At 40.6% G+C, this 23,057-nt stretch overlaps 1 protein-coding gene across 1 annotated transcript in view; it reads left to right on the top strand.

Moving 5' to 3' along the window:
- LOC104967254 (contactin-4-like) overlaps positions 1 to 23,057 on the top strand; it is a 119,624-nt gene that overhangs the window by 19,622 nt on the left and 76,945 nt on the right. The window contains exon 2 of the mRNA XM_010796671.1: positions 15,141 to 15,344. Coding sequence (XP_010794973.1) covers positions 15,141 to 15,344 — 204 coding nt within the window. The remainder of the gene's footprint in view (positions 1 to 15,140; positions 15,345 to 23,057) is intronic.

Raw genomic sequence — 23,057 nt, 5'->3', positions numbered from 1 at the left:
CAGTTATCTTACAGTGAAGAGAAACTTCAGTGACAAGCAGCCGACAACATGACAGCAGCATGAAATGGGATATAGTGTATTCCCAGACGGTGACACTCACTCGATTAGAGTTTCTAATCACGTATGAAAAAGGTCACAGTGGAGCCTGAATGCAGCGCGCATCATTTCCCAGAAGACATGTGTGAGTGACATGCTTCCTAAAGCTCGTCATAAGCTCCTTAAAGTTTACAGTGCTCATAGCTGTTGTTGTCACTGTTGCATTTGAAGTGTGAGGACGAAGCAAAGATTATGGAGCATGTAAGTTCACATGTATACATCTGTTGTGTGTACAACACATGTAGAGGCAAGGCAAGGCAAGGCAAGTTTATTTATGTAGCACAATATTAAAACATTAAATATACATTTACTGTAAAATTAAGGCTATCAATTGATCTGGAAAAGTGTAGATATATTTTCAAAAATGGCCAAATAATCATTGTCAACAAATTCCAGCTTCTCAGTTTTAAATATGTGCTGCTTTTCTTAAAACAAAATGACCTTGTCAAAACCCAAATTTGGATAGGTTTAGGGAAATGTTTAAGAGTTTGTTCATTACCCTTTGACATAGAAGTGTAGATTGATACCACCAATTGAAATACATTTAAAACAGTCATCAAAAAGCCAAAATAATACAAATTACAACAAGCTAAAATAGAATAAGACGGGTACAAAATACAAGAGTTCAAGATATGAGTAGTTTGATTGAAAGCTAAATGTTTTAAAGAGGTGTGAGTTGCAGTGGACCTGCAGTTTTCTCGAAGTTCCAGATGTATAGGGCACAATAAATGAATGCTGCTTCTCCATATTTACTTTTCTCTCTGGGGACAGAGAGCAGACCTGTCCCGGACGACCTGAGAGTTCTTCACAATGTACCAGAAGATCAGAACAAACCATTCAGTGCTGTCTTAACACATGAAGCCGCTGTAAAGACCTCAAAACTGGAGTTAACTTTCCTTTAGTGTGATCACACCTCTATCCTCTCAGCAGGGCTGCAGTCACACGTCATGTCCTCAGGTTCCCCGGTGTCTCGGCATAAACAAACCCCCCCCGGTGCCCCCGGGGATTTCATCCCAGAAGAAATTCGCTGTCATCTGCTGTGCGAAGGGAAAATAACAATTGTCGAAAACATGACAGCTTCGTCTGCAGCACCCTGCTTGCTTAGCAGAGCACTGGACCATCATTGTAAGGTTAATCCATAAGACCTCATAGCTGGGCAGCCTTAACAGCTTTATTACTGCATGTGCTGGTGCAAAGAGAGCCGCTCGGTTAGTGGGGTTGTTCATTGCTCTCAGACTGTGGAAGCTTTGAACTGCTGGTTAACTATTCTTGTAAAACAATAGCCAAACACATTTTTCAAGTTTCCTAGTGCATATAAAAAATGTTATAGAACGCTGATAAAACAGCTGGGATCGATGCCTTTGGGGAATATTTCTAAATCACTGAAGTTTCTGGAATACAAAGAAGGGGACCTGTTGGTTGCAATAATCACTGTAGTGTAGTTTAAAGCTGAAACTCATGCTATGCAGATTATTTACTTGACTAACTTTTAGACTTCTATGTCAAAATAAATAAAAAAAACGAAAACCTATCCATCTTTGTTTTTGGACCCGAGCAGCTCAAGGCTACATTAGCCGCTACGTGCTTAACGCACACTCATTCTGATCAAACGATCACTATGGTTTTCCTTAACGCTGCAATGCATCATTTTTACATTATCATTCTATATGCTGATTATTTTGTTGGACTACTATGTCAAAAAGTATTGAAAGACCAACAAAAATGTAACAAAAGCAACACATCTTTACAATTAAGGTCCTGGAATGTATTGTTAAATTACTTTATTGACAATAATTTGTAGACAATTTACTCCTGAATAGTTGAGGGGTGAAGACAACACGTTTTTAAATATAACAATTATGTGGATGCAGGGTTTAAAAGAAGTGATCTGACATGACTTTTATAGGAAGCCCCTTATCTCTGCTTGAGGCTAGCAGCTCAAGGCTACATTAGCCACTACTAGAGATGGGAATTTGAAAGCAAATGTATATTCCAATATTCGACCCCCAAAAAAACGGTTAACCGAAATGTACATATCCTATAAAAAAATAAAAGAAATGTGGGACATTTTTTTTACAAAAAGTAAAAATGTCATTTGGAAAAATAAATAAATACATGTTCAAATAAGTATAGAANAAAAAAGACAATTAAAGACGTTTGACAGGATAAATGGGATACAACATAGGCAAAGGTGCAAACAATCGATCAGTTGATACATACATTACAAAGACATGTAATTTAATATTTACACATAATATTATTATTATCGTAGAACTAATTAAAACAGCCATGCTATATGCTAGCAACAGGTATACTGTAATGACTGCTGATCTATAAATAGGTAAGTCCATCATTCACGGATGACATGATGTCAAAGTTTGACAGGAATGGTACGGGCGAGCCGTTACGATGACACTTCGGGTCAAAATGTTCTGGAATAAGGTGAGAACCATCCTTTTCTCAAATCACATTTCACCCATCGAGGAACCAGCTGAAGGGGAGACTTATCACTAACAGGAAGTAGAGCATCATGTTGGAAAAATACTGTCAGACTGCTAAAATCAATAAAACATTGTTGGAGTTTAAATGTCAACCGTTGTGTTTCCCATGTTATATCATTGTGTTTGAGTATTTCAAAAATGTGTCAAACACACATTTTGACATCTTGAGCTCCTCTTACAAAATATATTTTCTTGAAAACCACTACATCATTGTCACACTCACTGACAGACGTATTATAATTCATCCACAGACATCATCTCCACCATAATCTCACAGAGATATAAGGAATGTGATGATGCAGAAATAATTGCACTTTACGACCGAACAAACTTAATTTCACAACCTTGTGTCCTGTAATTTAAAATGTAGCATTGTTTGTAATTGCTAATGCATTTTGTGCTCCACATGTAAAGTAAGGGAAATACAGAATGTCTGTCACGTAATATTTTTCATAATTCATGCCTCCATTTATCTTTCAGTAGCTGTGTTGAATTAATTGGATTCAGTATGTCAGCAACCTCTACTTCTTGATAAATTACATTATTGAAGTTTAACCAGCCTTACCCTAACCCTAACGAAAGGGTCTGAAAAGTGAAGCTGTAGCAGAATTGCCTTACACGGCGGCGTGCGTTGCCGCTTCAACGCTTCTGCCCATTCACTTTGAATGGGGTGACGTCACGATTCGCCAAACTGTATTGTGGGAGCAAAGCGTAGCTTCTCTCGCGGTGCTCGCTGCAAAAGTAGAGCAATGTTCTACTTTTGACGCCTCGACGGAGGTGTCAGCCAATCGAATCATATGCCAGTACAAGCTCTAGCCAATCAAACCACGTGCTCGTGTGTCTGGGGCGGGAGATTCATGTGATTGGTTGTTGGTCGAGTTTCAGCCCCCCACGCCGGCAAGCGACAACGCACGCCGCCGTGTGTAGGGGCCGTTAAACTTGCATCCTCTGTAATAGCCAGCATGGTGCATCCTCACTTGTTGCTAAATAAGTCAGATTGTACAGAAGTATATGAAAAGAAGATCAAACCTTACATTTTACTGACAATTGTATGGTCTAATCGCTAGTGTCAAGGCTTCTTAAATAAAGCATGATGTTACATGACATTACATTTAATTTAGCAAAAATGTTCTTTCCAAGCGACTTACTGTACAATAAGTGCCATCAACCATGAAGATACAAACTCAAAACATCAAGAACACAAACACTTATAAGTGCTTTTTTTTCTTTTGCGCCAAAGTGCAGTCTTTCTGCAATGTGGAGCTCATTTTACCATTTTGGAGCCAGGATGGAAAAGAGGTGTGTTTGTTTAACCCTCTGAGACCCACGGGGCTGTTTCCGATCCCAAATATCACGTTGTGTTCAAAGCGTCATAACTTCTCAGCTGTTTCAGCCAGAGACATGCCGTGTTATTCCTCTTAAACTACAGAAACGGCAATAAACAACTATTCAGTTTTTCATTGAGAGGCGTTTACTTATTTCGGTGAAACGAATGTGCGTCAAGTTTTAAAAGATGTGGATAGTCTCACCTTGATTCTGGCGCATTGCTTATCGTTTTCTTTTTGTTTTATAGATCTATTCCAAGCCCCCAGGAAGTGCGCCGGACTCTTTGGAAAATATTCGTTGTGGCCAAACGGCGGTACTACACTTCCGTATGTGAGCCCGGAAACGCTTTTTCCCATTGACTTACATTGGGAAAGAGTGGTCTATAAATCGTTGGATAATTTTTTTTTTTAACTAAATAAACTACCCAGTATGAACATTTGTATAGCCCTTATTAAAAACATTCGGTCCTTAAGTTGTAAAATGTGCCAAAAACGTTATTCTGAGAGTTATTTTCTTCGGCATTATGAACGTGCATCTGAGAGTGGGAACTCGGGGGCGGGGCTTAAGGGGCAACTCAACTGTGCATGCTCTATGAGCGCACATACGGGTACTTCTGCTCTGACAGCCAGGCATGATGGGTAATCTGTGACGTTTCACTCTCTCAAAAGTTGGGCCATTTTGTCCTCATGCGTCAATGAGCAACTCTCATAGGAAGCAAACGAGACCCCGCCTCCCATGCTGTATCCAGTTCTTATTATACATCCATGATCTATTCTCATCCACCGTCTTTGTTTGGGACGTAAAGAGTGTAAGAGTCACGTTTCTGAATCGGACACTCTGAGTGGATGCAGTCACAGCCAATCGGAGTCTGATTCAGAGTCAGTTCCGTTGTTATGTGTACTGAAACGAGAGCCGGTATAATTCCGCGCACAAAAACAAAATAAAAGTTGGAATATGTTCTTTTAGTGTCTTAAAAGTAGACTGAGGTATGGCAAGGACGTTTACTACAGCTGAGGCTTTGGAGCTGATTTTTCAAGGTGACGATGTCGATGAAAATTCAGACTAATCTGCTCAGCATGCCATGTGTGATTGTGGACAGGAACTGCATGATACATATCATGTGTAGTCTTCCAAAAATTACAATTCCTGGCAAGAAAATGCCCATGGAAGCTGCCCAAAAGAATGGGCATAACTAATTAAGTTACAATCTTCTAATCAGTTCTGATACAATGATAATTCATGTGTGCAAATGTCTGTGTTGAATGTTTCTTTCAATGTTATGGTTAGCAGTTATTTTGAATGAAATAAGTAAAAAATTCAAGCTCCGTTTTTTAAATTTTTTATTTATGGGCAAATATCCCCTATTATAGTGTATATAAGTCTCTAATGAGTGACATATATCATTAGCTGAGGTTGTGCTGATTTCTTGGGTGTGTAAAACTTGATTATACTGCAAAGAAATTACAATTTATTTAAGGCAAAACACAAAAATATACAAAAACGGAAATGTCCTATGTGGGTCTCAGAGGGTTAAGGTAAGTAGGGAATGCTAGACGGTAGGGATACCTTGGGTTTGACAAGTCACTCTTCTGGTTAAAAACCAACAACACATTAACTGCTTGAATGACAAACGTAAGTCCAATAGCCCTCAAACTAATAGGTGACATCACATAAACTACATTTGCTTCTTTATACAGTCCACAAAGTCAACTAAACGTTGTGACCTAATCTTCGACTTTGCAATTAGTAGAATTGACAGGCATACATTATATTCCTGCTGAGCTTAAAACATGCCTTTCGTTTAGGGGACTAGCAATTAAACAAAACAGCATTGAAGGATGCCCTCGTCTCCCATAGCTACTGGGCCATTTATCTCAGCATGGACCTCTCCTCCTGCTGGCTGAAGGGAGCAGGCAGTGACTCTACGAGAGGCAGTGGAGGCGGCTGATCAGCATCATCTGTGGCTTGGGTTTAGGATTTGGCCGCTGAGCTGAACACAGAGCGATGGCACAGCAGAGGTCCACGGGGACAAGGGACACTTCAAGGCAGGATAAGGCATGTTGTTTGTGTTTGTTTCCTCTCCAGCGCTTTTGGACTATGATTGCACCTGCTCTCTTTCTATGTTTAAAACCCATCTACAACATGGCACGACATGTGCTGCAGAATGCCGCAGAGAGCGAAGACATAATGAGATGTCCCTCACAGCTGGCCAACCTTCTTCACACAATTATCCAGGGCATTGATTTTATGGGTTCCACAATGCTCCCTGGCATAAAAACTGAGCATCTCTGAGACAAAGTGTAAAATAAATAGAATCACTGCCATGGCAACAGGAAATCTGCCTTATTTGTTTGTAAGATATCCGATCTAGCACATGAGGGGGGCAAATACGCTACAATGGCCCAAAACACTTACATTAAGAGTACCTCGCTGCGGTTTAAAAAAACGATGCAAATATAAATACTAATGCTGTCAAAATTATCGTGTTAACGGCGGTAATTATCTCAGCTGTGTGCATCACTTTTTAGCATCCCCATTTCTATTGTGTGTTGAGCCTCTTGCTTTTTGTGTTTGCAGCACTTTTAATAAACCCTGCACATGCTTTGTCAAGTTGGTGAAGATGTTTCTTCATTTGCATGTGTTTTGGCGTATTTTTGTTTTAATATGTGTTTTGGGATGTTGTAGCACGTTTGCACCTGTCGGCCACCAAATCAACAAGTGTTGCAAAAGGTCTTTCCACGTCTAACAATATACAATGTTCTTTCACATAATGTTAAACACAACTCTAAAGTCTATGGCTACTTTTGGTCCAAGAAAATTTTTATTTTCAAATTGAGATATATTGTAGGGAGGTTTGTCCCTGAAGAGTTCTTTGTGGTTTCCCCTCTAGGTGAAAGATCACTTTGCATAAGTCACGATGAATAAAGCTGCTTCACCCACAAAAGGAGTCGTAGGAGCAGCTTCAAAGGACAGGCCTCACTGAATATTCAAAGACTGAACAAGTCGTGCAAGTCAAACATGGACGTTTATTACACAGTTAAGATCACGCCCGGACTGATTTGTAATACTGTAAAGATGGATGACGGCGGGCAAAGATGGTGGGCAGGAATCCCAAAGAGTCTATTATCATTTATGACCAGAGATGGAACAAAAAGCTTTGACTGGACACACATACAGTTATGAGTTTGTTCTGTCTGATCAAATGTTACTAGGGTTTTAGGAAGTCATTTCATATTTTTTTTAAATGCAGTATCAGTATAAATATAGAAAAATAACAAAAAGTTCAATTTTCCTTAGTCTTGTTAGGTGGTGTTGCACTTCTGTTAAGCTTCACTTCTGTGAGGAATGAAAAAGGTGGTCAAACTCCAAATATAGGAAAGACTTTCTTAAAGGTCCCATGTCATGGCCATTTCCAATGATCATAATTCCATTGTTGAGGTCTACTAGACTATATTTATGTTGTGCAATTTTCCAAAATCACTTTGGTTTCTCATACAGCATCTCTGTAAACTACGTGTATTCACTGAATTTCACTCTCTGCCTTTAACGGCTCGTTGTAGCTCCAATAGCTCCAGCCCCCACCCTCCCTGTGAGCACAGTGTGCTCTGATTGGTCGGGACGTTGTGAATCGCGCTGAGCTCCGTGGAGGTGTGGTTTCCTTGTTTAGCGATACACAGCGAAACACAGCCAAACTCACCCTGAGCACACACAAAGTCACAGCCGGAGTAAAAACAATAAGTGTGGCTTGATATTGAGTAAGAAAAAGGTTGATAAACGCTGTGAGAATGGGTCTGCAGAGAGAATTTCGCCGCGATCCCAACTGTCTGTTATCAGCCTGCAGCCAGGGAGGAGAGATCAGCAGAGCTGCCTGCACTGAGTGTGTGTGTGAGGAAGTCCGTGGATTGGTCCATTTGGACCAATCAGCGGGGGCTTAACGTAACGGCTCCGCGGACGTAACGTAACGGCTCCACGGATTGGTCCATTTGGCTCAGGGTACCGCATGACCGTATCGCGTCATAGCTCTGGGCGCGGCTACTGGCCATTCCTACGTCATGATACCCAGGAAGTAAACAATGGACTATGACGTATCTCCAACGAGGCGTTTTGGGGAGGTATTTTCTGTGTTAGAGTTTTACTCGCTACAGGCTGTACTTTGAGGGTTTTGACTCTGCAGACCGTTTACATGCATAAAAACCTTCATAACACACAAGGGGACGGGTAATAACCGGAAAAGCATGACATGGGACCTTTAAATATGGGTTTCCTTCAAATGCCAGGTCCTACATTTCCCATAATGCATCTTATGGTACACTCAAATTTCCAATTGGTAAATCTGCAGAATTTGTACCAAAGAGACTCGTAGTGACCTTGAACTTTCACCAGCTATTCCTAATAATGTCATCCTTAAATCCAAATGAATGTTTCTGCCATATTAAAAAAAATAATAATTCCAGAAATATGTTGTGTATGAGAAGGAGACAGACGGACAGACAGAGAAAACATGAAAACATATTGCCTCTGGCCACAGCTGTCGCACAGACATACAAATATTTCCCATCCCAAGCCGAGTTAACCCTGATGACATCATCTGGGCTATGTTTTTAGACTTTGAAAAGCTCCTTCAGAGCCACAGAGGACACCATATAACTGTTTTTACAAGGTGAGTGCATCATCTAATCAAATGAGTCCATTATTTCTCTCAATAAATCCAACAAATAAATGAGACATCCAATAAAGACGTCCATTAGAGATTGGAGGAATACACTACAGATGTACATTTCAGTCTAAATTGTTGTAGATGTTTCTCCAGCTTTGTAAATATGGCATCATCAGAGTTAACGTTAAAAAGATGAGCATGCCATCATCTGCTGACAGCTGATTTAAAACAAAACGCAGTGGAAAAAAGTCACTGCCAAGTGGAGCAATTGCACTCAATGATTACTTCAACTGGCAGGCCTCGTGTGTCTGTTACAGTTACTGACGTCAGCCAGCGAAAAAAAAACACCCATGTCTCTTTTTTTTCATTTAATGTGATTAATTTCTACACCATACAGGCCTTGGCTCGCTTCTCTTCCTCCTGCTGCCTCCCAGAGCTTAACCAGATACTGAAACTCCCTGGAGGGGGTCTTCATCTACTGCTAAAAGCAATACATATTCATTTGGATACAGGCTACACGGATCAAGCAGCTCTCTGTCAATACAAAAGTTATACTGCTACATCGGGGTACTTTGGCACCATAACATGTCGGCAGTGCTGGAAGAAGTATTCAGATGCTTAGAGCAAAAATACCAATCCATTACTGTCAAAAAAAAAAATAATAATAAATTGTATTTAAGTAAAATTACATACATACATATTATCAGCAAAATGTACTTAAAGTAAGAAACAAATCATTTTGCGTTATGTGTGTATATAATTATATTTATATATGTGACATGTCTAGATAATATTGTTGCATCAAGTGGCGTTTTTCAGTTGTAGACAAACAAAGCTCTGATTGACTTTTAGAAAGCATTTAGATATTAGGACTCTTAGTTTATTTAGAGTAAAACTAATTTTTTTCCCCTTTAAAATGTAGTGGAGTAGAAGTATGAAGTAGCATTAAATGGAAATACTCAAGTACAAGTACCTCAACATTGTACTTAAGTACAGTACTTGAGTAAATGTACTTATTGACTTCCCACCTCTGCATGTTATCAGCCTCATCATTTGATATTAATAATCGTGTAGTACCACACTGTGACAACAATATGCATTTTTAATCACCCAATTACAAAGCAGTGGGACGTGGACATGTTGCAAAATGCTGCAAATTTGCAACAAAAGCGTTCACCCCTCGGCCTCTCCCAGACTGAGTAATTCTCTGATTACAGGCGTCACGGCGTGGTATTACAATAATGAGAAGTAGGGGTTGCAGGGTCGTGTCAAACGGGGGGAAACACAACATGAACCGCTTCTCCTAAAATACTTCCAGAGCTATGGGGAGGCGTGCTCAAGCAGAAAAAAAATAACAACATGGTCGCAGACTCCGAAAGTCAACCGAGAGAAACAAACACACCATTTGGTCCAATTAGAATAAACACATTTTCTGATTTGCGAGGGGAATCTGTGAACTCTCCGCACAGAGACAAGTAAAAAGCAACTCGCGCCTCAGTTAAACTACTGACATCTCCCATTGTGTTTCTGAGTGCAGTTCTCCCATATCTGCTCCAGGCTCCCAGAATCCTCTGTTCAACTACTTCCTTTACAGGACAGGAAGCACATGCTCTGTGTACTCAGAGCCTCGGGGTGGGGGCAAAGCAGGGACGCTACACACACACAAGAGAAACATCAACTCTTAATGGAGATGCGCACAAGCGATTGCAGTCTTGAGTGCCCCTTTAAGGTCTTTCCCCATTAGAAAATAGAGGCCGGCAGCATTAGGTCGGCACCTAAACACAGTTATCGTGTAGTACAGAGTGCGGCTGGGTCACACCGGCAGCCCATTAATGCGCTTGGCTTTGAGAAAGACAGAAGCTGACAGCCGCTCAGCTCCTCCTGCTGCCTCTGATCCACAGTGACACACAGGAGGGGGACTGGACTGCACATTTGAAGGAAATCTTGAAGGTGTGGTGGTTTTTGTGATGTAGCCACATTGAGATAATCCATTCCCCTTCCCTTTGACTCTTCAGATAGTAATTAGCATATATTTCCAGCGTGCTCTGACATTGGCCTGTCAGACGGAGAGTGAGTGTGCATGAAGCACCGCGCTCTGCCTTTGTGCATCAGGGCTGGGGTGTGTCACGCCTGATCTGCACTCCGACTCTACTTCATTGTCTCTTTAAAGCTAACTGTAGGAGCAGGGAGGATGTCTTGGTCACATTAGAAGACATAAGCTAGTTGTAAGCTGCACAGTAGAAGTAGGTGAGATTTAAATAATAACTGTGTGTAGGTAGTCAGTGGTAATGACAACATTACATATTGAGTTAGACATTCAACATTTTTCTGGCAGAGGTCCCTTTTTTGTTGTTCTTGCCCATTGCTGAATGAATAAAGGATGACACTTATAGCTGCATATGGAATGCTGCGCTATGCATGCATGTATGAGTGTGTGTGTGTGTGTGTGTGTGTGTGTGTGTGTGTGTGTGTGTGTGTGTGTGTGTGTGTGTGTGTGTGTGTGTGTGTGTGACCTAGTATTACTATCCTTGTGGGGACCTAAATATGTTTACACAGTCACGTGTGGGGACTGGCTTCCCTTATAGTATTCCCAAAATGGTTAGGGTAAGGATAAAGGGTAAGGGTTAGGCATGTGTTGGTTATGGTTAAGGTTAGGGTAAGTCTCCAGGAGATGCGTGTGTGTGTGTGTGTGTGTGTGTGTGTGTGTGTGTGTGTGTGTGTGTGTGTGTGTGTGAAGGTTTCCTAGAGTGTACGAGCCAGTGAGTAGCAGTAAAGAGGTGACACACATGGCCTATGTTTTTGAGTTATACAGTTTCCATAAGGGCTTATGAAAGGCAGGACCCAAATGCAGTATAAAGGAAGAGAGGCACGTTTACAAATATTATGAACAAAAAGCCATTCAATTCAATTAAAGCTGTTGCCAAAAAAACACGAAACTTAAAGAACAGGCCAGGTAAAAGAAAGGGAAAGAAGCAAACACACATGAGAGACAAAGCAGGATGACACAAAGAAACACAAGGAGCTAGGAAGCAGACAGGAAACAAGGACACGAGACAAGAATATATAGAGACATGATTAATTACATTAACAAGACACAGATGGAGAGGACAGAACATCTTTGGGGCAAACAATTAGAAATGAGGGAAAACACAAAAACAGAAAGTAAAACAAGACGAGAGAAAATATATATTTAAAAACAGGAAACGTTAAAAACAACAAACACAATGATGACAACAGCATTAAATAACTGAAGGTGTGACTGGCCTGGTCGTCTTATTAAAGCTATTCTCATTTGTATATTTATTTGTCATTTACAGATTCATATTTGTGTTATTGTCAGTCTGACAGCTGATACTGAAGGATATATATTTTAGATACATTGTGATTGTCATGTTAAAATGAAAATTCATAAAAATAAATAGATTAAGAATCTTACTGTTGGGCTTAGAATTAATACGAGAGTATATTTTACAATTTCCCAACATCATTTTCAAGAACCCTAAGAGAAACAGTGTATTTGATCCTAGCTAAACTACAGAGATGATTTGTTATTGAATAAACCTTAGATGTCTAGTGGTAACTTACTTTAGTATTCGAAAGAACACAACCGAGACAAGTACCTCTGAGAAATCCAAATGTTATGACAGTAACTTGTGTTCCCTGAAGAAGAGGAAGGGGATTGCAACATACATGATGCTACTTTAACACAGGCAACGGCTTGCATCATTATTTCAACAGGTAAGCCTGAGCCCACCGGGACATACGGGACAACACGAATCCTCCATGGTCCTGCTCTCATTAGACGGGAGCAGGGATACAGCTGCTGTTCTGATGCAGATCAAGCTAATAATACTTTTTTACCACCAGGAAATGTAACCTAACAAGAGTCACAAAAACATCTCTAATATCACGGGCTTTTTGAAAGAGAAGTCCATTGATTTTTGGGAGGGGTGCCTAAGTTGATTACATATGATCAAATGGAATAATTCAATGTATACAACAGTGCCATAAATGTGTTAGGTCTAAAGGTGTGTGTGGCTCCGCTCACCGGTCCCTCACAGCGGGCAGAGCTGCAGGTGCTGGTCTCTCTCTCTCGCGTCCGGTTATACTTCACTCGCGTTTATGTCCAAATCCATCAGAAAACCAAGTTATGTTTTAAGCATGAAAGCTATGGCTAGCTGTCAACTGTTCAAACTGTGATCACCAGTTCAATACATTTGACAAATTCGACTTGGTTTCTATACTTATTTGAACATGTATTTATTTATTTTTCCAAATGACATTTTTACTTTTTGTAAAAAAAATGTCCCACATTTCTTTTANTCTTTGTAGTTCATATTATCTGCTCTGTAGTGAAGGAGGACATGTTTGTAATATGAACTACAAAGATGTCCTCCTTCACTAAAGAGCAGATAATATGAACTACAAACATGTCCTCCTTCACTACAGAGCAGATAATATGAACTACAAAGATGTCCTCCTTCACTACAGAGCAGATAATATGAACTACAAAGATGTCCTCCTTCACTAAAGAGCAGATAATATGAACTACAAACATGTCCTCCTTCACTAAAGAGCAGATAATATGAACTACAAACATGTCCTTCACTAAAGAGCAGATAATATGAACTACAAACATGTCCTCCTTCACTACAGAGCAGATAATATGAACTACAAAGATGTCCTCCTTCACTAAAGAGCAGATAATATGAACTACAAACATGTCCTCCTTCAAAGAGAGCAGATAATATGAACCACAAACATGTCCTCCTTCACAAAAGAGCAGATAATATGAACTACAAACATGTCCTCCTTCAGAGAGAGCAGATACTATGTACTACAAAGATGTCCTCCTTCACTAAAGAGCAGATAATATGAACTACAAACATGTCCTCCTTCACTAAAGAGCAGATAATATGAACTACAAACATGTCCTCCTTCACTACAGAGCAGATAATATGAACTACAAACATGTCCTCCTTCACTAAAGAGCAGATAATATGAACTACAAACATGTCCTCCTTCAGAGAGAGCAGATAATATGAACTACAAACATGTCAGAGAGCAGGAGGAAATGAGAGAGAGGATTCAGACTGAAGTTGATATCCGGTCACTTCCTCTCTGCCAACATCAGTGAACAAACAGCTGCTCACACACAGGAGCAGGTTTATAACACTGATCTAAAGAGAGTCCAACTGTCCTTCATCTGGTCCAGTTTAGTGTGTTTGATTGAAAACAGCTGCAGAGACACTCAGAGGGAGGCATGACGAAGATGTCTAGATTTCAGACGTTCACACACACACAAACCTTTATCCCCCTAATTGCAGACTCACCCTCTCTAATGAGAGGATTTCCTACTCTTCTCCCAAACATATAATTATATAAAGTAAATATTGTGGGTGTTTAGTCTTTGGTCAAAGCATCTGAAGAAGTCTCTGTAAGCTGTGACATCTGTTGACTCTTAAGACTATAACCACTAAAGGTAAATGATCTGCAGATGAATCAATACCATAATACTCTACAGTCTGATCCAGACTGAAGGGTTTCCTGCATCTCAGCAGCTCCACGAGCACATCAAGAGATATTTAGAGAGGATAGGAAGGAAACATTTAACGTGACTTTACGATCTCTGAAGAACACATGTTGCAGACCCTCTGTCGTATATCTGACCTCCGTATTTAAAGGGGACCTATTATGCAAAATGCACTTTTTTATGTCTTTTATACATCAATATGTATGTTTATAAGAAAACAAAACCCTCTCTCTTTTCCTCCGTACCCACATCTCAAAAATAAAAACAAGGGTTCTAACAAGGAGATCCAGGATCTTTGCTCCTATAACGTCATTGGCGACATCCGGCCGACACGACACGTCCCAACCTACATTCTCCGACACACGTGACACGTCCCAACTTATCATGTCCGGCACACGTGACACGTCCCAACCTACATTCTCTGACACACGTGACACGTCCCAACCTATCATGTCCGGCACACGCGCGCACAATGTATTTATTGCAATGCTGCTATTATTAATAATACAGGCTACAGCCTGTATTAATAATAGCATTGCAATAAATACATTGCTATAATAATATTTATTGCAATGCTGCTATTATTAATACAAGCTGTAGTCTGTATTTAATAATGGCAGCATTGCAATAAATACATTGTGCGCGCATAGCGCATCTCCAAATAAAGGCAATGGCAGGCACTTTAGAAAATAACAAAAAATAAACCAAAATCATGTTGATGTTGGTGTATTTGTTGTTTATTTTGTGTGTACTGTTAAACATGTTCCAGTAAAGAAAACAACGGAATTCCTTTTGTCTGAGTTTTATTTTTTCTCTCTCCCGCTGGGGTGGGGGTGGGGGTTCGGTCGAATAATCGATTATTATTCGCCAGGGCTGCCGAATAATCAATACTAATTTTGCTACCCTTCGGAGGTCCAAAACTTATCACATGCTTCCTGCACCACAACATAAATGGTCTCCACCCTGTTACAAAACCGTATTCATGTCTCATTTAAAGTAAGAATTCTCTTGTGTTCTTTATCCACAGATCTCGTGTTTTCCTGGATCTTTAACGAGTACCCGACATTTGTGATGCAGGACACTCGGCGCTTCATCTCCCAGGAGACGGGTAATCTGTACATCGCCAAAGTGGAGCCCTCGGATGTTGGAAACTACACCTGTGTGGTGACTAACACCGTCACAAAGTCCCGAGTGGAGGGTCCGCCCACTCCTCTAGTGCTCCGCAGCGATGGTGAGCCATGCTTTTTAACATGCAAACTAACCAACTAAAACTTTAACTACGGCTAAAACAATTGTTGGCCTTGGAATTTGTTCCAGGAAATGCACTGGATATCACACTGTTTCTCGTAATCTGCTTATTACAGTAGCCTTTCATTGGTATGTTTATTTAAACGCAAATGTCGCCTCCTAATTGTATCAAGTTGTTCTAATCAAATCCATGCTTTTCCACATGATTACCCCTTTTCCAATGTGGATGTTAAGTTCACATTACATCTGATTTTGATGTGTAAGGCTGGAGTTTCAGGTTTCAGCCTTCCAAAAATGTTTTGTCAGATGCCTGAAAAAAGATCCTTGGTTAAAACAAGTTTACGATATTTTCACTTTTTGTTCTAAGACATGAAATACGGCAGTAATGACTGAATTTCTGAAGCTCCTATGACTGAGACTACTAAACTTTATCACATTCAGCACAACTGGATGTCTGTGCGACCATGTAGTTCGTTTATAGTATTACGTAAATAAGTACAACAAAAACGTATTAAAGTGTTGTTAATACGGGAAGATTATCTTGCAGAACAAAACATGAAAGTATTGTAAATATTATTATCCAATATTACTGGGTCGGTCTACAAAAGTACGACATCAGTGCACCACACTTTTACGTCGAAATTGCTAAACTTCGAACATGACAGTTTCCATTTTCCGTTACAGCACTTGAATCTATTGGAGCGTTCCTTAGCTGCTGTACGAAATGATCTTGGTTGAGCCAAAAGAAAAAGGTGAACTGAATGAAGGCATTGTGAGCAAGTCCATATTCAAACCACTTTTTTCAACAGCATCAATTCAAAACCCTTAAGATAATCTACACTGATGGGATACAAAGTGTGTAATGCATAAGTGGGACCAGTTTGGTCCAGTTTTTAAAAAAAAAGTGTGGTTTTAATGAATACAAATGAAATCCAAAGGTTAATTATCTCTTTCTCTGCTAATTTCAGCATGTCCTTTAACATGTGGATGTGATGCTTTAGGCTGGCCTTATCAAGGCACTCTGGAGGAAAGGTCACTGTCAGCAAGTAATCTAATTGTAGGCTTCTGTCCTCGAGAGATGCTCCATATCTAATGTAATGCAGCAAAATAAATATGCAGCTAAATGTTATATTCATTAGAAATGTCTTGTATGGTTTTCGTCTTCAATTTATTCCAGAAGCTGGTTTGGCTGATCCTCAAATCATCAAAACATAGCCAATATATGACATAAGGCAAACATTGTGTCTAGGTAACCCTAATATTCATTTGATTACAACTCTTGTTTAAAGAGGACATATTATGACTATTTTCAGTTTGGCACTTACAAGGTTACTCATTAATTTTCTTCTTTGGCACAATTTCCTTGCATCACATTATGCCCATTTGCAACATCATTATTGAAAAACATTTAAGAAACAATGAAACAGACATTTACCATTTAACATTATTACATATTTTTAATCTGGGAATAAACTTTGTATTTCATTTTTAAGACTTGCTTGTGCACGAAAGAGTGCTTTAGTCTAACCTTATTCAGTCATGGGACCCTGCATCTCCTATTTGATGGTGACAAATCATATTCAATGCATGTGACATAGGATCGAATATGAAAAGATTACTGGGTCGTAATATTTAAACATTTTAATACCTTTGTAGGCAATCAGATTCCCACATTCATGAGCACAAGCACTGGAATGATGCATTTTTCATCATATTTAAAAAAACATCTTGCTTGCAAACATTATTTTAGCATTTAAAAATCTTTTAAATTAAGAAGGAATGTGGAGAACAATTCCATTGCTCCACATAAGGCATTGCGGATAGCTTTTGCGATTTCAGAGACCGTTTTCTCGAGCAATCCCCTTCCTTATCTGCCTCCTTCTTTCCTTTTTCATTATACTTTTGCTTCTCCGACGGAAGCAGAACACGAGCTTCACCGCGGTCATGGGTGTTGAGGTACGGTGGGGGGAGGGCATTAAACAGGTGTCCCCTACAAAAGGTTATAGTATGAGACAATTACCCGTCCACTTCCACCTGTCTGCTTAAAATGGGCGATAGTGCTGTGGTTACATTCCAGTATGAGACAGTTGTGATAAGGATCTGAATTAGCTTTCACAGTCGCTCAGGGAGCCGTCCTGATAACACATGCCTCGCCAAATCAACGAGGTGAAATTGGCCTGTTTCCTCCATCTCTAGAGCTATTTGTGCAACACAGCCCTGAATTACAGCAATGGTACGAAAACTATTGTTACACCGGCGGATGAGAGTGGTTCAAAATAGCATGTTGTATGCACTCAGCTAGGAGGGATGAAATGACAATAGGGCTGCACTATTGAGATACAATTCGCAATATTTGAGGGAACGGTATTCACATTATCATGGAAAAATATATTTAAGTGATCATGTTGTGATTTGGAGGATCTCTACCGAACAAGGATGTTTTATTTAGTCTGCAGAATATAGTTTGTCTGCAAAACTTAAACCAGAATATTGCTCTAGTTGATTTTGCAATTTTGACCACATTTCGATAAATCGTGCCCTAAATGCCAAGCATAACTAATTAATTGGTATAATTTACCTCAGTGTCATTGAAGGGAGAGACAATCATAGTAATGGTGTCAATCGGTCAATTCAAAAATATGTGTTGCGCTGACCACAATATATATATATCGATAAAATCATGATTGCACACACGTTTAAAATACTAGTATGACGTTTGAGGGAAATCAAAACATGGATGGATCTCGATAAAGAAATCCAGGATGAACTGGTGAGAAAGATCTTAGGGTTTTTTACTTCATAATAACAAGTTAATTATTTGCATGAAATCGGACAGTTTTCGGACGCTCTGTATAATATGTGCTACACATGGCATATACTCGTATGGTAGTATTCATACTGGGATTCCCATATGTTTAAAGTTTACAGAGATGGCAACAGTACACACATCCTTTACTCAAGTAGAAGTACAGATACTCGTGTTTAAAAGTACTCTGGTAAAAGTAGAAGTACTGACTAAACTTCTTTACTTAAGTAAGATAAAGAGGGCTTTGAAATGTAGCTTCAGTAAAAACGTAGCACAAACTGCGACTTCCAAATAAGGCTGCCGCCTCGCCGCGAAACAGTCTCCTTTTTTCGTCGCGCGGTCTACTTCAAACGTCCCCTGACTCAGAACTCCCCGCCAGCGGGTTCCATTCGCCCCCCCCCGAGCCGCGCCACGATGCAAGAAGAAACCTCCCTGGCCTCCTCCCTGCGCCTACCTGCTCCGTGGAAGCTAGCACAGGGACTCGTGCTGGTCAGTTCCATCCAGGAAACACAACTAAGATTCCCACATGTTTAAAGTTTATCAGAGATGCGCAAAAAGTAAAAACCACCACATCCTCTACTACTCAAGAGAAGTACAGATAACTCGGTGTTTAAAATACTTCCTGGGTAAAATAGAAGCTACCTCGACTACACCTACCCCTTCAAATGAAAACACAACAAGGGCTTTGAAAGTACTCACGTAAAAAGTACCCAATAACTAGCAGCCTACTTTTAAAGAGTGCCACCTGACCCTCCCTTTACACTTCCAATGAACAATAATCGTCATTGTTCGCACCTAACTGAATCGTGTCCATGCGATGAACAACGGCAAAAATGAAACACACGTCTTTCCATGTCCCCCTCTTCTTAGAGAACGACCAGCGAATGATGGGATACCCCGAATCGTCGTTCAAATCAACTAGGCCACGCAATGCGCTAACATAAATGAATCACCGGCCCACCCCCCCCACCACACATGTAAGAAGTAGAAAGTACAGGTATTTGTGTTCAAAATGTAAGAAGTGAAAGTAAAAAGTCGTCAGAAATATAAGTAGTGGAGTACTGATACCAGAAAAATGTACTTAATCACAGTAACGAAGTATTTGTACTCGACTACTTCCCACCTCTGAATGTTTGCAACACATACACTATGATCGTTTGGTGGTACGATCCCCCTCTGTATAACGTGCGCTACACAGAGCATAAGCTCAAATGCTAGTATTCTCTCTGCTGCTATCATATTGCGAGCACTATGTGTTCTTACAGTGCTGACCTTTTCCGCTATAACCCAGTCAGAAACTGGCTAGCACATGCTTCAGCAAAATGCCTTTCCTCCGATTTCAGCACACATAAAGCGAATGCCATTGCCTTTTTTTATAGATCAGATTGCCGTTACATTGAGGTAGTTGTAGCTTTTACTGATGTCAAGTCAGTGCAACACATGTGGCTTGTGCTATTTCCCTCCCTTACTTTGCCTATTCACTGCCATGCAATCTAAAATAATAACCTGTGATGAAATTAATGGTGGAAATTGGGGTGAAACTTTTAAGCGTTAAGTGTAACTACTCTGGTATTGAAAAAACTTTACGCATCGAACTGATGTCCACAATCACGTTTATTCTCTTCTTTGCAGAATCATGAAACACCGTGAAAACGTGTTTTCCTAGTAGACCAGCAGTATAATTACGTTATCACATCGTTGACACATTTAGCGCCCTTTTACTCTCTCACAAACACAATATAAACATCCGGGAGGTCACATGACTTCCGGAAAGACAACTCTTATCATTTAAAAAAAATAAAACAAAATTCAAGCATACATTAAACACTCTTAAAAAAAGGAAAGCACAATACAGGTGTTTACGACTGCCACCATATTTATATCAGTAGAAAGAAACGTACTCAGTAACGTTGGGTGATGTTTGTTATTCTAAAAGACCGAGAGTGTCTTGGACATTTGAGATGAAGAACACCTTTGATCTCCTTTACAAAGGATCATGGGGATCGTTCGATTATGAGAACTAATAGGCGATGTGAGTTGATGGTGAACAATTTGACATTTAATTACCGTTTGGGACAAACCCTTGAGGTCAAATAGGTCATATTTTGGTGGACCCAAGGGTGGGTTGTTGGAGTCCAGTGTGAGGTTTGAAGCAACTGTGTAATCGGAGCGTCGGGAGAATGAGGGTGATACGAAGACGGTGTTTTTGGTTAATATTTGGTTTAGCACTGGGCGCTTCTTCCCTAGTGTACTGAACAGGTTGGCCCTTTCGTGTTTGGAGAATAGTATAAATTTTTTTTATTTTGTTTGTAAGTTCGTATTCTTTGTTCTTAACATCTGGGTAATTTGTTGAGAATTTTTACTTCGCTTTTCGTTTGTGTATTAGTTCCTGGAAACTCGCAGTCGATTGTCCTCTGATTCGGGATGTAAATCCTAAAGGTCGACTGATTGTTATAGCCACAAATCGAAAACAATTAACTCATAAGTTGTGACGCAGGCTACTCAAGGTACTATGGTGTCGCTGATAGCTCAACGGATACAGAAGAGGAAATCTATCGTTTGTTCCAAAGAATATTATAACGCTTGTTGGTCGTTATACATATCCCTCGGTGCGTTAATAGTCTCGACGGAGGGGTGTCTCTATCACTGTTACTGTGTACATATTCGTTTCCAGATTAGCTGGACCCGGGGTATTAGGTTAAGAGTCTTGGGGACTTTTGCCCGTCCCTCTGCTTTTTCTCCAGTTCCCTTTCGAAATATTTATCAATTGTCGTAAATTAAGTGTTGAGGTGGTGTTTTACACCACCACATGTTTTACTTATCAACGCTCACCTCAGCGGAGAGCGGTGTCCAGGTTCGTGGAGGCCAGTCAGATATAAGTCAGTCCCCGGCTATTGTCTCTAGTAATGGACCGAACGAGAAGGACAACCACGTAGACTTGCCAGAAGAGTGATAACCACTAGGTGTTCGCAGGTCAGCCTCTTGCCCAGGTTCACATCCGGTTTATAATGGTAAGGGGCGGGGTGGAATGGAGTAGCATCCCGCCTTTAACGTAGTAAGACCGCAGAACACCATAAATTCTCGTACGTGGACGATGTGGTGGAATAAGTCGCAGTTTATTTACTCACGATTAGGGTCACACGGTCACATGTATTCAGTTACTTGGGTTGTAGTGTACAGTAAGTGGAACCAAGTTCCAAGACTTTAGCCATATCTAAGATGGTCGGGTTCTACGTTCTGGAGGGAACCCTTGTGGGGCCTTCACTGCTAAGCTTATTTTGCTTAAATTTAGTTTATCCATAAATTAAGTTTAATGGCTTTCATTGTTTCCGATGGGTATAAGTTGGAATCATAAATTTTGTGAAATAGATTGTTCTGTTGTCTCCGATAGATGAAGGTGGGGTAAAAGTTCATTCCGATACCACACAGAAAGGAGCCTAGACCCCGGGTGCGTTATAAGAAGTGGGATACCAACGTATACTAGTGGTTCTTGCGCAGATCACTCGAAAAAAGGGTCTTTGGTGTGCAACATAGATCGAAACCAAAGTACGAACTCGGCATACTTCTAACACGAGGACCCAGGAGAAGACCTAAATAGATTTACGAAATGGAAAGTCATTGCGCTGTGATGCACACGGCGATCCCCTGAGTGAAGACGGCCGTCACGGTCTTGCACAGGGGCGGACCGAATTCGGTCCATGGTTACAAGGTCCCGCCCAGGACTTTCAAAAACCAATCTCTTCCGTAAATCTGTTACTAGGTCCTCTCCATAACTCCTCTTCACAGTATACTACCAGTCCTACTCTTGGTTTTATCTTGCGAAAAACGCAATTTTTGAGTTATCTGGCACAAAAACTACGTTGAGTTCGGAAGAAAGACAGGAGGTTCTGCTGGGGGTAATGGATGACACCTTTTGGTACCCCCACCACCTTGGAGTTGCGGAGACACAAGAACAAATCTTTAATTCCCCTATTTACAAACCTGGATACCGCATTAAACCCTTAATATTTATGTGAGTTAAACTAAAATTTTAGTCAAAAATAAGACTTTTAAGCAGTGAAGGGCCAATCGGTAAATTCGTAGACCGCCTTTAGGAATGCTAAAGGTTTGAAACTTTGGTTCCGACTTTACTGTAACACTTACAAACAATGTTGACTCGCTGTCGACGCCTATCGGTGAGTAAATAAACTGCCGACCTTATTAACAACATCGTCGCCTTTACAAATTTATTGGTTGTCCTGCGGTCGCCTTACTAACGGTAAATCGATGGTCTTTTTTCTCGGTCCTTAACGCAAACCTGGGCAAGGGGGCTGCCTGCCGGCCGGCTACCCCTTCTAGGAGGTCTACTGGTGCGTCCTTTCTCGGGTCCGGTTCTTAACTAGCAGAAGAATGGGGGACTGCGACTTGGAACTTGGGCCAGCAACCCTCACACCCCTCGCGCGGGACTGTGAGACGGTGTAAAGGTAAAACAATGTGGTGCGCTCGTAGAATCCACACACATTTAATTTACGAACACATTGAAAATAATTTCGGCAAGCGGGAACTGACTGAAAAGTCGCAGAAGAGGAACGGACACGTCCGCCAAAGATCTTAACGAAAGACTCAGATGTTCCGTAGAGTAAGGTAGAACAGCACCCCGCCCCCTCCGTAGAGACCACCTAATATTATCAACAACGCCGACAAATCAACGTTTTTATTTTTTTCGGAGACCTATTCTCATCCTTCTGACCCTTACAACAGGCGACCCACCCCCATTCAAGGCTACTTAGAGGGTGCTCGCCACAAACGTCTATGGAGTAAAATTTTTTCTCCGGTTTGTGCCAAAAAAATCACGACCCCCCCTTTGGGAATTTACATCGCTCACATCCGACTGCGAGTTTCCAGGGAAGT

This window comes from Notothenia coriiceps, unplaced genomic scaffold, assembly GCF_000735185.1.
Source record: "Notothenia coriiceps isolate Sejong01 unplaced genomic scaffold, NC01 NC01_scaffold00037250, whole genome shotgun sequence".
NCBI lineage: Eukaryota > Metazoa > Chordata > Actinopteri > Perciformes > Nototheniidae > Notothenia > Notothenia coriiceps.
The sequence above is the reverse complement of the archived record's forward strand: the minus strand, read 5'-3'. Positions and strand labels throughout refer to the sequence as shown.